The sequence below is a fragment of the Epithele typhae genome (assembly GCF_022376455.1).
Source record: "Epithele typhae strain CBS 203.58 chromosome Unknown BXZ73scaffold_43, whole genome shotgun sequence".
Lineage (NCBI taxonomy): Eukaryota > Fungi > Basidiomycota > Agaricomycetes > Polyporales > Epitheliaceae > Epithele > Epithele typhae.
In genome coordinates, this window is record NW_025954234.1 from 228,697 (window position 1) to 248,030 (window position 19,334).

The window sequence follows — 19,334 nt, forward strand, 5'->3', positions numbered from 1 at the left end:
TTGTTTTCTCCGTACGGGGTGGGATGACTACGCGGCGCGGTGCATCCATTGCCGTAGCTTACCGCCGCTCGGCGTGTTCCCCACTCCAGGTTTCCAGACCTCTCTCCGCACCTGGTGTTCTACGCGGTCGACCTGTGCCCAGTGGGACGGTCTGATTCTGACACACCGCTCGAGGAGCTCCAAACACATGTCTGCGGCATAACAGAGTGAGCACACTGGTACCTGCCTGCAGGCTTTTCGCTACTCGGACTCTATGAACCATCTTTGCAGTTACCCCCAGAAAGCTCTTTCAGTCCAACACATGCAGCTTGTCGAGGACCGCACGTCGAGAAGAAGTTTCCTTTGTTGGTTGGTGACGCGCGATAATATACGGTGTCCGAACCATGCAGACGCGCGGCGCTCTACCGCGCGCCGCGAACAAGTGCGGACAGGCTATTGTACTCTGTGCTCTGTATTGTGGGTTGTCTGTGTACGCGGGGGCGGAATGCAGGGAGGTCCGTGTGGGGGTGGATGTACACGTGGAGGGGTCCGAGCCGGGTCGCGTCCCAGAGGAGGCGCCAAGCAGGGGTGGGCAGAAGATGAGACTGGACGATGATAGGCGAAGGGGAGGAGAGGGCGAAGGTAACGACAGCGCTACGGGCCGTGGGGGAAAGCGCAGGACACGGCGACGATAGATACGATCAAGAACGCAGTCACGAAACGTGAGCTCGTGATGTACGGGAGAGGAGGGGGGCATGGGCGAGCGAACGGTGTGATACACGAAGACTGAATAGAGCAATGAGTTGGAAACGACAGAGCTTGGGGCCGGCCGGCGGAGGCCGTCCTGTAGACGTACATACATCGGGGATAGATGGGGTCGAGATGACGGGATCAGGGCTGAGAGTGGCGGGAAGGCAGAGGATGACCGCTCACGCGCGACACCTAGACGAGACAGCGAACGAACGGATTCGAAAGCACTGGCGAGACAAGCGGCGAACGTGAGACACGGGAAGGTGGACGGAGGGACTAGTGTGAGGGGGAAAGCAGTCTGCTTAACGGGGGTTTTCTGACGAAGCGAGAACATGTTCCGCATCCACGGATGCCTGGAAGGCGCCGCCTCCCGAACGAAGCGGCCATCGACCAAACGCGAAGGGCGTAACGAAGGGGAGGCGGAGCAACGAAGAGAGAGCTGACAGCATCCGCGCTGGAGGCATAGCGAGCGTCATCAACGGGGGCGTTCCATAGGCATAGCGGGGCATAGGGCGAGTCATGTCATTCGCGGTGGGTGGCATCGAGCGAGCGAGAGGATGATCCATAGATAGGGACATATCTGCGAGTTACGTGTTTGCGGTGGGTTTTCTCGTGCGACTTCAAGCGTTGGCGACAAGGATGCTCAGAGGGGAGAGCAGGAGAGCAGAATCGCGGCGGCGGCAAGCCCGCTCAGTAGCCCATGTTCATGCGCGACGGGTCGTAGGTCTCCGCCCGCATGAGCGGCGCGCGCCCGATCTTCTTCCCCTTGAACGCGACGTTCTTGGTCGGCGGCGGGCACGGGCTGTCGCCGATGTCGGTGTCGTCCCCGTCGCTGCCATGACCAGAGCTGCTCGGGCCCTCGGTGAGAGTATGAAGCCCGGCGCGGCGGGTGCGCGCGATGTTCGCGGCCGCGAAGAGCGTCGTCGCGCCCCCGCTCGGCGCGGTGTTGCGCTTCGGCTGCGCCGCCTGGACTTGCTGCGCCGCGCTGGTCATCGAGAGCATCTTGCCTTCCCCGTACGCGTATGATTTGGTGCGTCCGAACTTGCCCTTGCGGAACTGATCTAGGTCCTCGCGGCGCGACTGCGCATAGTGCGGGTCGTCCATGCGCACGTACGCCTGTGGCTGGCAGCGCACGCCAGACTCGTGGAAGTAGCCCGAGTACCCGCCCTCGAGCACGTACAGCTCAGGGAAGTGTACGCGCGGGTACACATGGTTGTTCATCGCCCTATCCTTAGAACGGAGATGCTTAGCGCTGCAGACGAGATGGTCAGATGACGGTCGCTGAGCCGATAATGCGGAGGACTTACAATGTCGGGGCCCTCTTAACGCTGAACTCACAGTGGAACACGAGGATCGTCTTCTTGTTGGGATCGCTGCTCGTAGACGGCTCCGGCTTGTTTGCAGAAAGGCCGAGGAGGAACTCCTCCACGCCTGCGGTGGTGTTGATGTTTATCGCGCCCGGGATGTGGCCCCCGAGGTACTCGTAGTCGAACCGGCAGTCGATGATGTGGTAGTTATTGATCTTCGAATCGTAAGCGCCGTCCAGGAGCTTGTTGAGCTAGACAACGAATCCCACGTCAGACGACGACACGCCGCAAGGATCAAGACTGCAACATACCGTCGTCGGGTTGATCCTCATCAGCCCGTCCTCGCGCACGCGGTGGCACGAGAGGATCTTGCCGTGCGCCTCGTTGTCGCCGAATCCGCCGAGGCCGGTCAAGTACTTGCTGCGCGGCGTGTCGCGCTCTGCACCGCTCCGCGACCGGTCGTTCTCGTCGCTGTGACGCCCGCTGTGGCCCGAACAGCTTAAGACCTCGGTGTCGCGCTTCATGAGCGCGGTCGCGCCCGTGAGCGGGCGGAAGTCGTCCGTGCCGTCGCAGCGGCGGATCGTCTTCACCTGTTGGCGCTTCGCGTACGCCTGCGCGGGCGAGCTCATGTCGAGGTCCTGGTCGAAGCTCGACTCGCTCGACATCGTCTGGTCGAGCAGGTTCGGAGGTAGCATCGCGGAGAACGCACGACGCGCGGGGGGCAGACGAGGGGCGCGATGCTCCTCCGAATGCTCGTCCTCCGCCGTCGAGAACATCGGGTGCGCCGTCGTGGGTTGCGAGGACGGCGCGCCCATAGGGCCCTCACCGGGAGCGATCATCGCGCTGAGGGCGGGGCGGCGGGGGCGTTTCTTGTTTGCGTTGAGTGCGAGCGCGGCAGGCATGCCTAGTCCCAGACTCGTGGGGCGCTTCTGGTTGGCGAGGAGACGCTCCTTGCTGGCGATACGCTCGAGCTTGTGCTGGGTGGGCGAGGACTGCGCGGGGGAGGATAGATATCCGTGTTCATCGTCTTCAAACAGGTGGTGGTGACTGCGCCGGAGACCCTTCGAGTCAGGCGACGATGAGCGGCGTTTCTTGGGAAACGGCTGGCTCGGGCTTTCAGTGAGGCTCGAAAGCCCAGAGATGTCGGCGGCGTTGGCGAGCTCGTGCGCGTTGAGCTCTCGCGCGGGCGTCTCGAAGAAGAGGTTCTTGAATGTCGTCACGGTGGGCGCCGCCGAGGGGAGAGGCGAGGCAAGGTCGAAGGCGGCGGGCGCCGCAAAGTTGAAAGTCGCCACCGTCGGCGCTGCGGACGGAAGGCCCTGCGAGTCTGGCGCGGAGGAGGAAGCCGCGAAGCCGAATGAGGTGTCGATATCCATGCGGTCAGTGGGTGATGAAGGGACATCGATGGGCTGACGGCAATCATGTCAGCCAAACGGTTACGACATGCCCTCTAGTCCCACACCGACCTGACTGACAGCGAGCTCGTCTGAACGAGGCTGCGGAGTGGCGAACCATTCTGTGGGGAGCGCGGCACGCTGCAGCCGCTTGCCGCTGCTGGTGCCCGTGACCTGCTTGGAAGCTGAGCTCACCGAGACGTTGTCGTGATTGTGATCGTTGCTCATGTCTTGACCAAACAGACGAGCAGCGCTGGTCGCTGCACGAGGGCGACCCATCGCCGGTTTGCGACCGGTGGTCAGTGAAGGGGCGGACGGTGCAGGCGAGACATCCATAGGGACATAGTTCGGGTTCTCCGCTTCTGGTGTGAGTGGTCGGGAATCTCTGGGAGGGGAGTTCAGGGACATAGTAGATGCGAAGGAAAGCTCGAGGTCAAGCTCGGCGTCAGGGTTGGTCTGGTTGCGCGTAGGAGCCGCATCGCGTTTGATTCCTTTGCCGGTGAGGAACGAGGGCACGACGAGGTGGCCGTTGAATCGACCGTTGCTGAATAGGGACATGCCGAAATGCCTGCGGAGGATTCTGTTCTGGAGAGTTGGCGGGTTTCTCTTCTGTTTCTTGGTTGGGCGTGGGGAGGGCGAATCTTGGGTGAACTCTGCGAGGAGTCGACGACGAACTGCGCGTGATCCGAGAGACCGAGACATGGTGTGGGCGTACAAGCGATGGTACAGGGTGGTTGGTCGATACAGTGGCCGTGGTTGAGTGGCGTGCGGTCGTGGTGGTCGTAAGAGAAGACGCGAGAGCAGAGTGGAAGTGCCGGCCACGCACGAATGCGTTTAGGGAGGGAAGCCGGGAAGTGGAAAGGTGAGCGGCGACAGAAAGGAGTATATACGAGACGGAGAACGAACCAAAAACGAATCGGGCCCCGGACCTAAGTCACGGACGAGATCGGGCGTTGAGCGTGGGCCGCGACGACTGTGGAGAGGCGAGGTCAGCGTGGGGACTGTGACCGGATGCCACGGGGAGGGATACGGAATCAAAGCCATTGTCCGCCTAAACAGGCGACCACTGGGCATGCACCAGCCACGCCCATTGTCCGCTCTAACATGACAGGCCCCGGCAGAGAATGTCCCGCAGAGGGAAACCGAGGCGACAGGCCGAGACGAGCAACCAAGGTTGGTTGGCCTGTCACATCGCTTCCTCACAGCGGGACATCGCGAGCTGCTTACCGGACTCGACCTGCCTCCACGCATCCTCCTGGCGCCGCCGTCCCTGGCGATCGCCACGGGTTCGCCTGCCGGTGTGCGGTACGGGGTCTGTTCGTGTGCCACGAGAGCGTCGAGGGGGTATGCCGGAAGAGAGCAAAGGGAGATGGAGAACGCACCTTGAGACGAAAGAGCGTGACACGGAGGAGGCCGCGCCTTCAAGGGAAAGCTGGGTCAGCTGGCGGGTGACTGGAGAGGCGGAGCAGAGAGCTGGAGGGGCAAAGGGCTTCTCACGGGAAGTGAACAGGGAGGAGGGCGGCCAAACAATAGCTGTCTGCGTGTGTGGGTCCACACCTCCCGGGCGCTGAACGTTGATCCTGCGTTCGTCGGGCTGGGAAAACTGGAAGGCGGTTATCGGGAAGCAGCAAGAACAGCTCGGCACGGAAAGGAGGGGCGTCGCACGGGGAAACAGGCAGGGAGGTCGCAGGAGAGCAGGAGGAGGCGTCCCCGCACCGTTGACGCCCCGGGCTTTGTTTGCGCGTTGTTTGGCTCATGTTCATGTCCTTACGTCAGCCGCGTTCTGCCTCAGTGTGCGTGACCGCGTTCGGTTTAGGGCAGGCCGTTTCGCGTCGCGTCGCGCTGTGCGACGCCCGCTGCTGCACCCAGTGACCCCCTGCGGCCTCCTTGTTCTGGCTACGTGACTCACACTGTGGACCTGGCGGCCCTCGTTCGGCTCGACTCCTCCTGCCGGTGACTGCCCCGTCGCTTGCTCGTCCGCGCCTCACAGAGTCGGCGCGGTGTAGTCGCCAGAGCACGATGCTCAATCCGGGCGCATGATATCGCCTCCCTAGAGCCGGCCTCGTCCTTTGTCGCCGCCCTGTCGAGCGCACGGCAACCGGACGGACAGACAACCGGCTCCAACCCTCTCCGAACGCAACCATCTACATGTGTTCGTCATCCCCCGTGCGCGGTCGACATCAATCATGGTCCATGCCCTTTCTTGTCTGCCGTGATCACGTCTCACCGGCCATCCTTTGTTCTCCTCCGCGCTCTGCCCTCTCTTGGCGTCACAAACTGGACAGTCGTTTCCATTATTTCCGCAAGGGCCGAGTGACGTTCCTTCCCATCAAACCGAACTCCGCCGTCCACGAAAAGCGCGCGGCTCGTAGAGAAGAACACACGCTCAGGCCCCTACGGATCGACGGAACCAGATGCTGCTCTTCGCGTATGTGCTTCCTGCGCTGTCGTCGAAGACTTGAACAAGACCGTCAGTTGTGGTTATCAGCCGCGCAACCTTCTGTGGTCCTCGCGAAATCATGCGCGCACAACACACGGCTTAGTCTACCTGGCTTCTTCCGTACCCTTCATATATCATGCACCAATCGTCTACGTATCCTTCCGTTCTAGAATACGCTGCGCTTCTGCGCGACCTCTTGGTAATTCTTCAAGTCCTCGCAAATCAGGTCGAACCTGTTTTCGAATCAGCAAGCAGTCGACAGACCACAGTCTCACACGACTGACGTAACGAAGACAAACTTGAAGTTCTCATAATGGTACTCCGGGAAGTTTGCGGTGGTCGTCTTAATCAACTCGTCGAACACGATCTGCCGGACGCGTCGGAGCAGGCCCATGCCTCGGACGCGGCGACACTCACCTGGTATCCGTCCCTGTTGAGGTGGAGGCCGTCGGTCATGAACCCGCTAAGCGCGGCCTCCTCCTGCCCGGCCGCGTCGTAGATCTTGGTCCAGAGGTCGACGACGGGCACGCCCTTGGCCGCGCCGAGCTCCTTCGCGGCCGCGGCGTACGTCCGCGTCGTCTCGAAGTCGCGGTCCATCACGTTCCCGCGCTCGGCCTGGCGCACGCCCCATTGGTGGGTGTTCACCAGCGGGGCGGTCATGAGCACGATCCGGGTGTCCGGCGAATGGCGCGGGGAGTCAGGCGAGCGCACGGCGGTGATGAGGTGAGCGAGGTTGGCCTTGTAGCGCTCGAGCGGGACGTGCTGGTCCCGCACGGGAAGCGCGGCGTCGTTCGCGCCGAACCAGATCACGAGCAGGCGGACCTTGGGCAGGTGCTGCTGCTGCTCCTTGGTGGCGAAGACCTGGACGCGGCGAGGGAGGAAGACAGTGAGTGCGTCAAATGGGAGTGTAGCCGGGCGGGGACACGGACCTGGTCGAAGACGGGGAGAATCCAGTCGGTGTTGTAGCCGCTGAAGCCGCGGTTGACCACGTCCATCTTGCGGTTGTATACATCTTCAAAGGGCGAGCGCATTAGGCGATCACTTATCTTCAAGTATATGTAGATCTGGGGCAACGTACGGGCGAGCTGGGCGGCGAACCCATTGAATTCGTACGGGCCTGGGTGAGCGAATCGCCGAGGAGCATGATGCTGTCCTGCACGTACGCCGCCATTGTCTACACAGTGCTGACCATCTCGCTGGCGGGCAGAGTCCGAGTCGTTGAACGCCCCCGCGCTGGGACGACATATGCGATACGGCCTCCGGCCCGCTGGCCACCAGGCGCCGATGGCCCAGTGAGGCTGTGCGCACTGCGCAGGAGCTCCGTCGAGTTCAGGTCGACGCGTCCACCTCAGAGCCCAGTTCAAACTCTGCACCCATGCCTACTGAGAACGCGGCGGAGCACCGCTTGCCCACAGACGTAGTTCCTTCCCACTACGACCTCACTGTATGGACCGACCTCGAAAATCTCAGGTTTGAAGGCATCGTTCATGCCACGTACGCCAGCTTCAATCTCTCTGGTTTCCGCTCGGGTTCTTGACAGGTGATACCTTGCGCAGCCTCCTGGTCAAGAAAGAGACATCGAGCATTGTTCTCAACACCACCAAGCTGGAAATCGGCGATGTATACATCAGCACTCTCACCGACTCTGGGTTAGGAGACCGTCAGGTAGCCCAGAGCCGGTCCTTCGACGACAAACTGGAGCGGGGGATCTTCACCTTTGCTTCCCCTTTCCCACAAGGTTCTAGAGTTCGCATGACTCTTACTTTCAAGGACGATCTTTCGGGCGACATGCTCGGGTACTACCTCTCCAGAGGCGGTGCAGATGGCAAGACGGTCTATGCGCTCACGCAGTTCCAGGTCTGTGCTCTCGTGTCTCGATCTCAATGTCATCAGCTCATGGATGGTTGATTCTTTGGCGCTCAGCCTACCGCAGCACGCAGATCGTTCCCTTGCTGGGACGAGCCGCTCCTCAAGGCGACGGTCTCGGCTACGCTCGTCTCCCGCGTGGGCACGGTCAATCTGAACAACATGCCCGCAGTGTCTGAGGCGCGGTTCCCAGAAGCCAACATCACAGAGCCGTGGATCGAGAAGAAGCTGAAGAGCCTCGCCGACCCGGATGAATGGAAAGTAACGAAGTTCGAGACGACGCCTCCGGTGGAGTGTGCCTTCAGTGTACCGAGGGAACACGTCGCTGACTCGTTTCTCCCGCCCAGATATCTACTTATATCATCGCGTATGCGAACGGGCCATTCGATCACCTGGAAAGCTCTTACACCAGCCCGCTTACTGGAAATACGCGTCCCCTCAGGTTCTATGGTAGGTCTCGGAGCTCTTAGCGTGCCCCTGATTGACGACTTCCCTCGCTTAGCTACCTCTGATAACATTGGGCAAGCGCAGTTCGGCCTAGACATCACACGCACGGTTGTTCCTCTGTACGAGCAAATGTTTGGAATCGAATACCCGCTGCCCAAGCTCGACACTTTAGTGGTACGTACAAGCTGAGTATACGAAAATTCAATTTCTGATCACGTTTGACGCGTGAAGGCCAGCGATTTTGACATGGGTCAGCCGGTGTTTCATGGCTTCATGCTTCCCTTAGCTTACGCGTTTCGCAGGCGCCATGGAGAACTGGGTATCATTCCCAGTTCATCGGAGATAGCCTGCCAGCTAAGCTCTCCGCAGGGGCTGATCACAGGCAGAACCTCTGGGTATCTTCGAGACCCCAATTCGTCCGATGTACGGTCAAAAGTGAGAGTCGCTGGGATGCAGAGCCATGAAATAGCTCACATGTGGTGAGTAATCTAGGATCCGGTGTCGTGTCCGATCACCGTGGTCACGGCCCGCCATTGCGCAGGTTTGGGAACATCACTACCATGGAATGGTGGGATAACTTGTACTTGAACGAAGGTCGGTTTCGGCTCCATGGGTTGCCGAAGCAAGCTGATACTTAAGCATTACCAGGTTTCGCAACCTTCGTGAGTTGATTCCCGATATACTAACCGAACACCGCGAGCTCATCAGAACTAGGTGGGAGAGAACATCATACTTAGTACGTATCACCATCTAATCCGAAAAGCGGAGCACTCACAAGGGTCTTAGACAAGTGCGCAGAAACCTACCAGATGACCACTCTACTCTGACGAGGGTCTAGGGTCTTCCCGGAGTGGAAGCTCGACTCTGCCTTCTTGACGAGCAACTTCTTCCCAGCCGCGAACTCGACGCAAAGCTCTCATCGCACCCTGTCGAGGTCGACTGTCCGGATGCGAACATGATCAACCAGGTTGGTTCTCTCGCGACCGTCTCCGATTCCATCCTCTGACCCTTGGCATAGATCTTTGATCGCCTCTCCTACGCCAAGGCAGCTTCGAGTACGTGCTGCGTTGATCGGGTTGTGTGATGAGATTGAGGCCGGTAAAGTTCTCAGGATGTTATGCAAACATGTTGGAGAGGACTTGTTCATCAAGGGAGTCTCGATCTATCTGAAGAAGCATATGTACGCCAACAGCGTAACAAGAGACCTCTGGGAGGGAATTCAAGAGTCGACCAGTGCGTAACCATCTCTAAACAGAGCGGAATGTACTCGTGAACTTGATTGAAAGACATCGACATCCCGAAGATGATGGATAACTGGGTCAAGAAGGTATGTTAGCTGATAGGGATAAGAACATTGATTTGATGCGTGCTGTCAGATGGGCTACCCGGTAATAACGGTCACTGAAGAGAACGGTGGCATCCGTGTCCGACAGGACAGGTTCCTGGAGACGGGCCCTGCTAGCCCCGAGCACAATGATACCATCTGGTGTGTCTCCATTTCTCATGAAGTTCGAGGAGGGGGTTGACCATACGCGTTCTAGGACCGTCCCGCTCAACCTCCTCACTGTTTCCGGCAATAACGAAGTGGAGATTGAGAGAATGCTACTAGAGGGGCGCGAGAAGTATATCGCGTTGGATACGAGCAAGGCTTTCAAGCTTAACGCAGACATGACAGGCTTCTGTGAGCTGTTTCTCGATGTGTTGCGCCGCGCGGAGATGACCTCAATACTCCTACTGAACAGATGTGACTGCATACTCAGAAGGGCGCCTCACAAAGCTCGGGGAGCAGATGGCTTCGAAGGCTTCTCCCTTCTCTCTATCAGACAAGATCGGGGTGGTTTGCGATGCACTCGCTCTGGCAAAAGCTGGCTACTCGTCTCTCGGGGGCTCTCTGAGCGTCATCGTCGGTCTCAGGAACGAGAAGGAGTGTACGTACCGGTTTGCTTTCCGAGATCCAAGTACTGACGATCTCTTTGAGCTTAGACCTCATCTGGAACGCCGTCTCGCTCAGCCTCTCAGAGATCGTGTCTACATGGTGGGAGCACCCGAAGATTGTCGAGAAACTTGACGCCCTCCGCTTGGTAGGTCTCTCTGTACGCATGCATTTCTGTTCCCTCAACACCGTCACAAAGGAACTTTTCGTACCGATCGTTCGGGAGCTCGGGTTCGATGGCTCCGATGAAGACTCCTACGACGTGCGGCAGCTGCGCACCATCGCCATCGAGCAAGCTGCGGCCGCAGGTGATCCCTCGTGCGTTTTCTCCACATTCACACTTTCTCTGTGACTCAAGTCGATCTGTGTATCATATAGGGTCACGGCGGAGCTGAAGAAGCGCTTCGCTCACTTCCTCGAAACTGGCGACGACTCGCAGATCTCGAGCGACCTCCTCGCCGTCACCTTCGCCACGGTGCGTATCCCCCTTACAGCCCGAACGCCGCGAGTGTCACCATCTGACGAGGCCATTGCCCCTCTCTTGAAGGCCGTCAAAGAAGGTGGCCAGGCCGAGTGGGACGTCGTACGGAACATCTGTGGCAAGGCGCGGACTCCGGCGCACGGCACTGCGGCGATGCGCGCGCTGGGCGCGACGCAGGACATGGCGCGCGCGACCGCGACGTTCGAGTACCTCATGACTGAGGCGCGGAACCAGGACGTGATCTACTACGTCTGGGGGCTGCTAATAAACCGGCGCACCCGGCGGTTCCAGGCGGAGTCGTTCAAGGCGCACTACCCGGAGGCGAGTCAAATTTGCGTCGGGCGGCGGACGGCTTGAATCTGACGGTGGCTTTGGTTGCAGTTCGAGAAGCGCTTCGCTGGGAACTTCCAGACGTTCATCGGGCTGTTCGAGGTGAGCGAGACGGTGTCCTCTGTGAGATGGTTCTCACTGCCGACGGGTTTCAGGCTGTCTTCGACGGGCTCTCGTCTGAAAGGGACTACGAAGAGACTGCGGCCTTCTTCAAGGTGCTGCTCCTCTTTTTTTTATGCTGTGATCCACTGACGCTGTGCTACAGGACAAGGACACGGCGAAGTTCGATATGTCGCTCAATCAAACACTGGACGCTATCAGGTCTCGTGGCGCCTGGGTAGAGGTTCGTTTCTCAGCGCCGCACCGCCCGATTCGGGCTTATGAATGCTTTATCTACAGCGATCAACGAAGGAGCTCGAAGCTTGGTTGGAACGGCAATGATGGAATGTGGAGATTGAAGAATATTCTGTATGCGCTAGTCCCGTCGCACACATGACATGCGTCTGTGGTGGGGGGTTAGGTTGTATTAATAAGTCCAGTGAGACGTGTACTCGATGATAGACTCCAAGTGGGTCGGGCTCGCCGGGGGATTTGAGCGCTAGGAGTCTGTGACAAGCAAGTATCATCACAGGTCACCAGATACCGTGACATGGGCTGCTGCAGGGCATCATTGCATCGCGCGCAGGCTGCCAAGCCTTGTGCCGCAACCAAGTTGTGCTGGAGTTGCACACCAAATGTACTGGGTGGATCGCCGCAGCCTCTTCGAGTCTCATCGTTTCGTCCTGCGGTCACGACTCAAACCCTCGTGGAAGAAGGATCACTCTGTCCATTCCCTCCACGACTCGTCGGAGGACCGTCTCTCATTAATAATTATGTGAGTTCATCTTCATGTGTGTGGCACCCACCTAAAAAACTTCTGCCAGATTTCCATGTCCCGGCTCATCGACGCCCGTTGCATCCCAGACGGGACGCTGATGATGATCAACAGGGTCCAGACGGCTTCAGAGGAGGTCCGGACTCATTGCCACGTATTTCTCCTCTGAATCTCTGCGCAATGACCCATTGTGCCCATTCTGGACATCGTTGTCGATCCCGCTGAACCAATGTATTGTTTCTTGGTGATGCCACACCGCAGATGGATTGACAGTCCACCACTTGACACAATTGGAAGCATTCTCAACCATGTTTGTCGACTTATGCGACAGGCGTCTCATACTCGCCACCGTTACGCCTACGTCATTCTTGCCCAAGCTGACGGCTCTCGCTCTGCAGGGATTGGTGTTATTCCACTCCCACAATATCACTGATTGATAAGGAATTGCTCCAGACACCCCCTTTGAGCTTACAACAGGGATTGCACATACAAACACATGCGACCGCCATGGATCTCAAGAGTTTCCATCCTGGTCTGGATCAATGACTTCCGGACAACATCATGAACTACGTACTACTTCACCGACTTCAGCATTTCTACGCCTTTGCGCCCGATGATGAGAACATGGATGGCCGGAACGATGAGTTACCTGAAATTTCCAATGTCGTCTTGTACAACCCTTCTAGAGCAGATATTTTCATTCTCGGCAATATGTTTCGAAAAGAGATCACACTGGAGGTGCGACCGTTTGTATTGCTGTGTCGGTGGCAGAGGCTGACGAAACCCGATAGACCGCGACGCAGGGACCCGCCAATGGTTCAACCCCGTCCGGAGGGGCGCCGGACTGAGGCTGGCAGAGGCTTTCGAAGTGATCGATCGAGGCACCGTGTCTGAAGCACGAGTCGTCCTTGACGCTGTTTCGCTGGTAAGTGTAGAGGTTTTTTACACTACACTTCGAGGCTAAATGTGTTTGTGGACAAGTCTACAATGCCATCTTCTGGTTTACCCGCGAGATGAGGTCGATGTACTGGATTGCACACCACTAGCTACGCTAGAGTCGACTGCTAGAGACTGCTACTTGGCTTCTCGCTATCTAAGGGGTGCTATCACGACAGCTTGACGCACAATCCTGCTGCTCCTGGTGGGTCTGGCGGGACTGCTGACGAGTGATTTGAAACGGCGAGGACCGGCGAGTGCCTGTGTGGATTCTGTGGACGCGAGCGGGTGATGGTTGCGACGAAAATCCGTCAAAGACCAGGGGCAAGGGAGGATCGCAGCTGGGGCTGTTCTGCCACCGCCCCACGCGGGAGCACTGATGGCGTCCGTAGCGCCTCTTCAAGTTCAATCGATCCTCGCCTTCCTCCTCCTTGTCTCTCCCCTCGCCCTCCTCTCCCCGACCCCCCCTTCCGCCCGCCCGCCATGCAGCGCCACTCCTTCACTGCGCTCAACTCCACCTTCGTCGTCGACTCCGAGTACCAGTTCGTCAAGGAGCTCGGCCAGGGTGCGTACGGCTGCGTGGTGTCTGCAAAGCATCGCCGCTCTGGAGAGGGGTGCGCCATCAAGAAGATTACCAACATCAACACTAAAGTATACCACTTTTGCGCGTTGCTCTTTTCCTCCCTCATCTCTCCCCATTATCCAGAGAATCTTGACCAAGCGATGCCTGCGCGAGATCAAGTAACTGCCTTCCGCTCGCACGACCCATCCCGTGCTTACTCTCCATTAGGCTCCTCCATCACTTCCGTGGTCACAAGAACGTACGTCTTTTGTGGTTCCTGCATATGTTCATGCATTGAATTTTCCATGTCAGATCACTTGTCTGTATGATATGGATATCGTCTTCCATCCAGACGGCAACTTCGACGAAGTCTACCTCTACGTGCGTCGTCACCTCTTCGCGTGATCGGAGTGCATCCTCATCATCCCAACAGGAAGAGCTCATGGAGGCCGACCTGCACGCCATCATCCGCTCCCAGCAACCTCTCTCCGATGCCCACTTCCAGTCCTTCATCTACCAGACTCTATGCGGTCTCAAGTACATCCACTCCGCTAACGTCCTTCACCGTGATCTCAAGCCCGGTAACCTTCTCGTCAATGCCGACTGTGAGCTCAAGATCTGTGACTTTGGCCTCGCCCGTGGCTACAGCCCTGGCGGTGGCAGTAACAACACCCGAGGCGCCGCGAACCAAGGCTTCATGACCGAATACGTCGCTACTCGTTGGTACCGTGCCCCCGAAATCATGCTGAGCTTCGCGAACTACGTGAGTGCTATGGCATTAACAGGGTGCTGACGAGACGTTGACGCTCTTCCCCGATAGGGCCCCGCTATCGATGTCTGGTCCGTTGGTTGTATCCTCGCTGAGCTGCTGGCCGGAAAGCCCATCTTCAAGGGCAGGGAGTGAGTCCATATCTAGCCGAATGTGAAGGTTTCGCTTAACCTGCAATCGCAGCTACGTCGATCAACTCAACCAGATCCTCCACTACCTGGGCACGCCCTCGGAAGATACCCTTCGTCGGGTCGGTTCTCCTCGTGTAAGCAGACGGTAGCTCGTTTCGCGCGCAAATGATTCACCCCTCGTCTGCACAGGCCCAGGACTACATCCGCTCCCTCCCTATCAAGCCTCGCGTCCCCTTCGCCACCCTCTTCCCCCGTGCCAACCCACTCGCCATCGATCTTCTCTCTCAGCTCCTCCACTTCGACCCGGCCAAGCGTATTACGTGCGAGCAAGCCTTGAACCACCCCTACCTCGCCGTATGGCATGACCCTGCTGACGAGCCTGTGTGCGCCTCGGTTAGTATCCTATAATAATAATACTTCCGGGGGGAAACTGACAATCGCTTAAACCATCTTAGTCATTCGACTTCGGCTTCGAAGAGGAGGACTCGATCGAAGGCATGAAGCGCTTGATTGTGGAGGAGGTGCATGCCTTCCGAGCGGAGGTGCGCGCCCAGGCGCGTGCTTCTGGGCAGATTCGCAGGCAGGAAAGGTGCGTGGTCCCTGCGTTGACGAATGCTGGTATCGTCTGACCATCTCCGACAGCCTCCCGGTGCCCTCGCGGGATGAGATTCTCAACTCTCCCGTGGATCAGACGCCTGGGAACGGCGCGACGTCGCACTACACGGGTGCGGCGGGCGATGCGCGCCCAGGTAGCCCCATCATGGACGACCCCAGCGCAGAGCTTGAGCGCGAGCTCGCAGGCACCCACATCGCGCGGAGGTAAAAGGCTTAGCGGTGGCCCATGAAACTTGAGCGATGGCCTGGGTGCTGTTGACTGCGTTGTGACCGCCTTTGAATAGCCGAGAAGTTGTACAATGTGCTTTGTAGAGTAGACGTATATACCTTGTGGAGTAATTTATTGCGGAGGCGGTGGCCCTTGCGCCTTTATGTATTCTTGCACTCTCCGCCGAACGGGCACCGGGCCGGGACACGGGGGGTGGCAGGACGCGTCGAGCAGCGCCCTCGACTCAGCGCCTGGTTCCCTCCACCGTCTGGGGCGACGTCCAGCCCTCATTCCGACAATGGCCAGCGCCGCTGCGCCTCCTCTGCCCGACCTGCGCCGTCTGGCAACGCTGCCAGAGATCCTCACCGCCCTCTCCACGCTCCAGTCCCGCGAGTCTGACCTCACCACCTCGCTCTCCGACCTGCTCTCCGCTTACGAGCCCATCTCCGAGTCCCTCGCCAGTCTGCAGTCACTGGCCCCGCAACTCGATCTCATCGCAGAGGAAACGCACCTTCTGGACTGCACCGTTTCGTACACCGCGCGCACCGCCCAAGATGTCGGCGGCCGCGTCCAGCTGCTGGACGAGGAGATGAAGCGAGTGCGCGAGGCCTCAGAACGGGTGGGGCAGATCGTCGAGCTCAAGGTGCGTCGCCCGCCCGTGCAGTCCAGCCCGAGTCCGACTACTCTGGCAGTCCTCTCTGGCCGCGCTGCACGCCTCCGTCGAGGAGCACGACTGGGAATCCGCCACGCGCCACTGCGCCCGGGCGATGTCCCTCCCGCTCGACGTGATCTCGGGCCCGTTCGCGGAGACGGCGGTGGTGCGTCCCCTCCCCTCCTCCCTGCGCGCAGCGACGCCCCGTTCCGACCGCCCGAGGGCCCCTCCGTCCGCCAGCCGACGCCAGAGAGCCACCTGCCGCCCGCGCAGACGCTGCAGGCCGCCCGCGAGCACCTCCTCGCCGTCTTCCGGCGCGAGTTCGAGCGGGCGTCCGCGGCGCGCGACGCGGCGGCCACGAGCCGGTTCTTCAAGCTCTTCCCCGCGATCGGCTGGGAGGCCGAGGGCCTGCAGGCGTACGCCTCGTTCGTCGTCGAGCTCGTCAAGGTCCGCGCGCCGCCGTCCGCGAAGAGTGCGTGCCTCCCTGCGTGTTCGCTGGTCCATCGTCGGGCTGACCGGGGCCGCCGCAGCGTCGTCGCCGCTGTACTACATCACCGCGCTCACCGCGCTCTTCGAGAGCATCGCGATGATCGTGGACCAGCACCAGCCGGTGGTGGAAAAGTACTACGGGACGGGCAAGATGGGCTCCGTGCTCGAGCGCCTGCTCCGCGAGGCGGACCGCGTCGTCGCGGACCTGCTCGAGGGGTGGGAGGAAGAGCGGGCGATGAAGCGCAAGGTGAGCACCGCCGTCTATCCGTCGTGCACGCGGAGCTGCTGACGGGATATTTGGGGGGCCCCCACCAGCTGTCGGACATCTCCACCGCGCCCCCGCTCACGGCGTCGGTGCAGCGGCAGGCGTCCGCGGCGGCTGCGGCGGCGGCGGCGGTGGACGACGACGACGACTTGGTGGACCCGCGCGAGATCGACAAGGTGCTAACGGAGGCGGCGGGCATGGGGGGTCGGTGGGGGCTGTTCCGTAAGTTCATGCACGACAGACTGAAGGTGGCGTGCCGATCTCACTTTGCTCGCGCGCACCACATCGTTGACCGAGGTTGTAGGACGAGTCGGACGGCGAGAACCAGGACGGCTACGGGCCTTCTGCCCCCCTCCGTGAGCAGCCGCAGAGCTCGTCGCCCGCGCCGCCCGCGCCTGACGGGGGTTCAGCGAACGGCGGGCAAGCACTGGACGAGTCGAAGTCTCACAAGGCCATCGAGAACATGCTGCTCACCTACTATACGCCGATGGAGGTGTGGTATGCCCGCTCTGTGATCGAGAAGGTCTGTGTTTTGTCGTTTCACAGGCCCTTGCTGACGGTGCCCCATAGGCTCACCGACTATCGTCACACGACTTTACCCAAGTGCCGGTGACTACCACCACTCCTGATGACGCCTTCTATATCTTGAAAACCGTGCTCGCCAGGATGCTCACGACGGCTTCTCTTGCCACAGTTCAGCGTACTTCTGAGTCCTTACGAGACGTGATGGATAAGGACTACGCCCGGGTCATCAAGCACAAGCTAGACAGCGTGTACAAGGGCGGGACTGCTGGGCCTGGTGCTCGGGGCGACAAGGTGGAACGCGAGAATAGGCAGTCGTTCATTGTGGGTCACACAGCGTCGTCCTCGACCACGCTCGCTGAATGGCGCGCAGATTTTATTGAACGATCTGGACGTCTCCTCGTCACATATGGAAAGGCTCATCAAGGACATCCAGTCATCGACCCTGATACCACAGCACTTTATGGACATGGAGGCTGCGAAGGTGAAGGACAGTCTGGCGTTGTTCCTCAATCTTGTTCCCAAATACCGGTCAACGCTGAGGGTGAGTATGGCTCCGCTGATCTTGCGGGATGGCACGGTGGCTGATGAAACGTCGTAGGCCGGTGTCGAGCAACTTTTCAACCAGCTGCTGCGCCCAGACTGCGGACATTCATTCCTGACATCTACAAAGACGTCTCGTACATCCTAGACGATGACGGCTACGCGGCTGCGGAGTTGTCGGACACTGTCCGCAAACGGTTCATCAAAGCCTGGGAGGCTCTAATCGATGGATACAAGGTGGGTGTCTTGGGCAAAGTGCTATCTCGACGACTCATTGCCGCTGCAGGACTTCTTTACAGAGAACAATTTCCGCCTTTTCTTTGGACTCGCGCTCGACGTGCTTGTTCGACCATGGGAGAAGTTCGTGGCAACCCTGAAGTACAGCGAAGTACGTGGCTATTTTGGAACATACGATTTGAGTGTTTACAGGACCGCAGTTGGGTGCAATCCGATTCGACCATGACCTACGAGCCATCATGGCCTACCTTTCATCCCAAACTGTATTTGGCGACATCCGAGAGAAGTTTGTCAGGTTGCAGCAGATAGGAACGGTGCTCAACCTGGACTCGGTGAGTGCCTTCGTCGTCTGGTGAAGCAATGAAGCGATTCTGACCGTCTTGCAACGCAGGAGGAGGACGTGGACGAGTTCTACAACGGCTCTGGGATCTCCTGGCAACTGAGCGAGCAGGAGGCACGATCCGTAGCAAATTTGAGGGTATAATTCAAAGGACCATGTAGACTAGCTTACACTCGTATCCCACCTCTATTGCTGGACGGCCTCTATCCTCTCCGGAGCGCATCGAGTCGGGCTTGCAGCGCATCCTCATCCGACATATCGTCTCCCCCAGCAGTACCTCCGCCGTTTGATGCCGCTGGCCCACTGGCGGGTGCGCCAACGGCTACGGCTTGCCTCGGCTCGAGCAGAGGCGAAGCAACAGCCAGCCCATTGGGAGCTTCGGACAGCTGGGCGACCACAACTTGAGAACGCAGAGAACGATTCTTAGTCGGGCACGTACCTGCTGCGAGAGATCGACACCGATCTCGTCCAGGACCTGCTTGAGGATCTTGTCGCCCTCTTCCTCCTCGTCCTCGAGGTCGTCGTCCATGACGTCGTCCACCGCGTCTGACATCATCTCCTCCTTCATGTCCATCGTCGCGCTCTCCCGCTCGAACTCCATCATGATGCGTTGGATCTGGGGCAGGTTGAGCCCCTTGTTCATCGCGCCCATGGCCTGGAGGAGGGGTCAGGAAGCGCAATCAAAGCGGGCGGGGGCAGCGAGCGAGGACGCACACGAGTGGCGCCGCGCATGGCCTCGGCCATCTGCTGGTTGCTCCGGAGGGTCTGTATCCGGAGGCCGACGGCCTGGAGCTGGGTGCGCATCTGGTAGAACTTCTGGACGTATCGGCGGGTGCGGACGAGGTCCTTGGCCATCACCTTGCACGCGTTCTGTGGGGGCGAGATGGGGCGGCTCAGCAGCGGGCGGACGGGCGGGCGGACGAGAGGGCGAGACAGACCATCTGGCCGGACTTTGCGCTCTTCTTGATGTCCATGATGAGCTTCTTCTCCTGCTGCTCGAGCTTGGTGCGCTCGCGGTCGAGCTCGCGCTGCGCCTTGGCGAGCGCGCGCTGGTGCTGGCGGAGCCGCTCCGCGGGGGTCACCGTCCGGCCGAAGAGGGTTTCCTGCGTGGAGAGGTGAGCAGAGGCTGGCGGAAGAGCTGGGTGGTGCGCACGATGATGTTCATGGGGCAAGGATCGTGGTGGAGGGAGAGAGCAGGGAGCGCATGGACGACTCCGGCGAGGTTGAGGCGCGCAGACGGCCCGTCGCGCCTGCTGCGCCCCGCGCG

The 19,334-nt window shown here is 59.5% G+C and overlaps 6 protein-coding genes across 6 annotated transcripts; 3 read left to right on the plus strand and 3 right to left on the minus strand.

Annotated features, from left to right (window-relative positions):
• Positions 1-1,419: 1,419 nt before the first annotated feature.
• Positions 1,420-3,985, minus strand: BXZ73DRAFT_50694 (uncharacterized protein; the record flags this gene model as incomplete). The annotated part of the gene is made up of 4 exons (XM_048020485.1): positions 1,420-1,981; positions 2,037-2,287; positions 2,348-3,442; positions 3,500-3,985. The coding sequence occupies 4 exons, from the start codon at positions 3,983-3,985 to the stop codon at positions 1,420-1,422; spliced, it is 2,394 nt and encodes a 797-aa protein (XP_047875519.1).
• Positions 3,986-6,138: 2,153 nt separating this feature from the next.
• On the minus strand, positions 6,139-7,038 carry BXZ73DRAFT_91375 (SGNH hydrolase; the record flags this gene model as incomplete). Its single annotated transcript, XM_048025951.1, has 4 exons — positions 6,139-6,234; positions 6,285-6,728; positions 6,797-6,879; positions 6,981-7,038. 4 exons carry the CDS (start codon positions 7,036-7,038, stop codon positions 6,139-6,141), a joined length of 681 nt encoding a protein of 226 aa, XP_047875520.1.
• A 204-nt stretch (positions 7,039-7,242) lies between these two features.
• BXZ73DRAFT_103714 (leucyl aminopeptidase) lies at positions 7,243-11,365 on the plus strand (the record flags this gene model as incomplete). Its single annotated transcript, XM_048015668.1, has 25 exons — positions 7,243-7,361; positions 7,424-7,724; positions 7,791-8,021; positions 8,081-8,183; positions 8,236-8,354; positions 8,412-8,430; positions 8,483-8,499; positions 8,550-8,659; positions 8,722-8,774; positions 8,829-8,842; positions 9,019-9,147; positions 9,199-9,235; positions 9,285-9,413; positions 9,467-9,507; positions 9,557-9,666; positions 9,722-9,861; positions 9,923-10,108; positions 10,164-10,261; positions 10,313-10,431; positions 10,492-10,588; positions 10,661-10,930; positions 10,976-11,026; positions 11,080-11,139; positions 11,190-11,267; positions 11,324-11,365. The coding sequence occupies 25 exons, from the start codon at positions 7,243-7,245 to the stop codon at positions 11,363-11,365; spliced, it is 2,673 nt and encodes an 890-aa protein (XP_047875521.1).
• Positions 11,366-13,217: 1,852 nt separating this feature from the next.
• Positions 13,218-15,019, plus strand: BXZ73DRAFT_50750 (CMGC/MAPK/ERK protein kinase; the record flags this gene model as incomplete). The annotated part of the gene is made up of 10 exons (XM_048020498.1): positions 13,218-13,385; positions 13,441-13,475; positions 13,525-13,555; positions 13,609-13,677; positions 13,730-14,059; positions 14,117-14,196; positions 14,249-14,330; positions 14,386-14,589; positions 14,652-14,785; positions 14,839-15,019. The coding sequence occupies 10 exons, from the start codon at positions 13,218-13,220 to the stop codon at positions 15,017-15,019; spliced, it is 1,314 nt and encodes a 437-aa protein (XP_047875522.1).
• Positions 15,020-15,317: 298 nt separating this feature from the next.
• On the plus strand, positions 15,318-18,211 carry BXZ73DRAFT_91377 (COG4-domain-containing protein; the record flags this gene model as incomplete). The annotated part of the gene is made up of 12 exons (XM_048025952.1): positions 15,318-15,662; positions 15,712-15,837; positions 15,912-16,143; positions 16,202-16,407; positions 16,476-16,673; positions 16,730-16,948; positions 16,996-17,271; positions 17,321-17,495; positions 17,576-17,727; positions 17,777-17,878; positions 17,928-18,059; positions 18,119-18,211. 12 exons carry the CDS (start codon positions 15,318-15,320, stop codon positions 18,209-18,211), a joined length of 2,256 nt encoding a protein of 751 aa, XP_047875523.1.
• A 59-nt stretch (positions 18,212-18,270) lies between these two features.
• On the minus strand, positions 18,271-19,232 carry BXZ73DRAFT_103717 (vacuolar sorting protein DID4; the record flags this gene model as incomplete). The annotated part of the gene is made up of 5 exons (XM_048015669.1): positions 18,271-18,453; positions 18,507-18,722; positions 18,782-18,937; positions 19,006-19,170; positions 19,221-19,232. 5 exons carry the CDS (start codon positions 19,230-19,232, stop codon positions 18,271-18,273), a joined length of 732 nt encoding a protein of 243 aa, XP_047875524.1.
• Between the last annotated feature and the right edge of the window lie 102 nt (positions 19,233-19,334).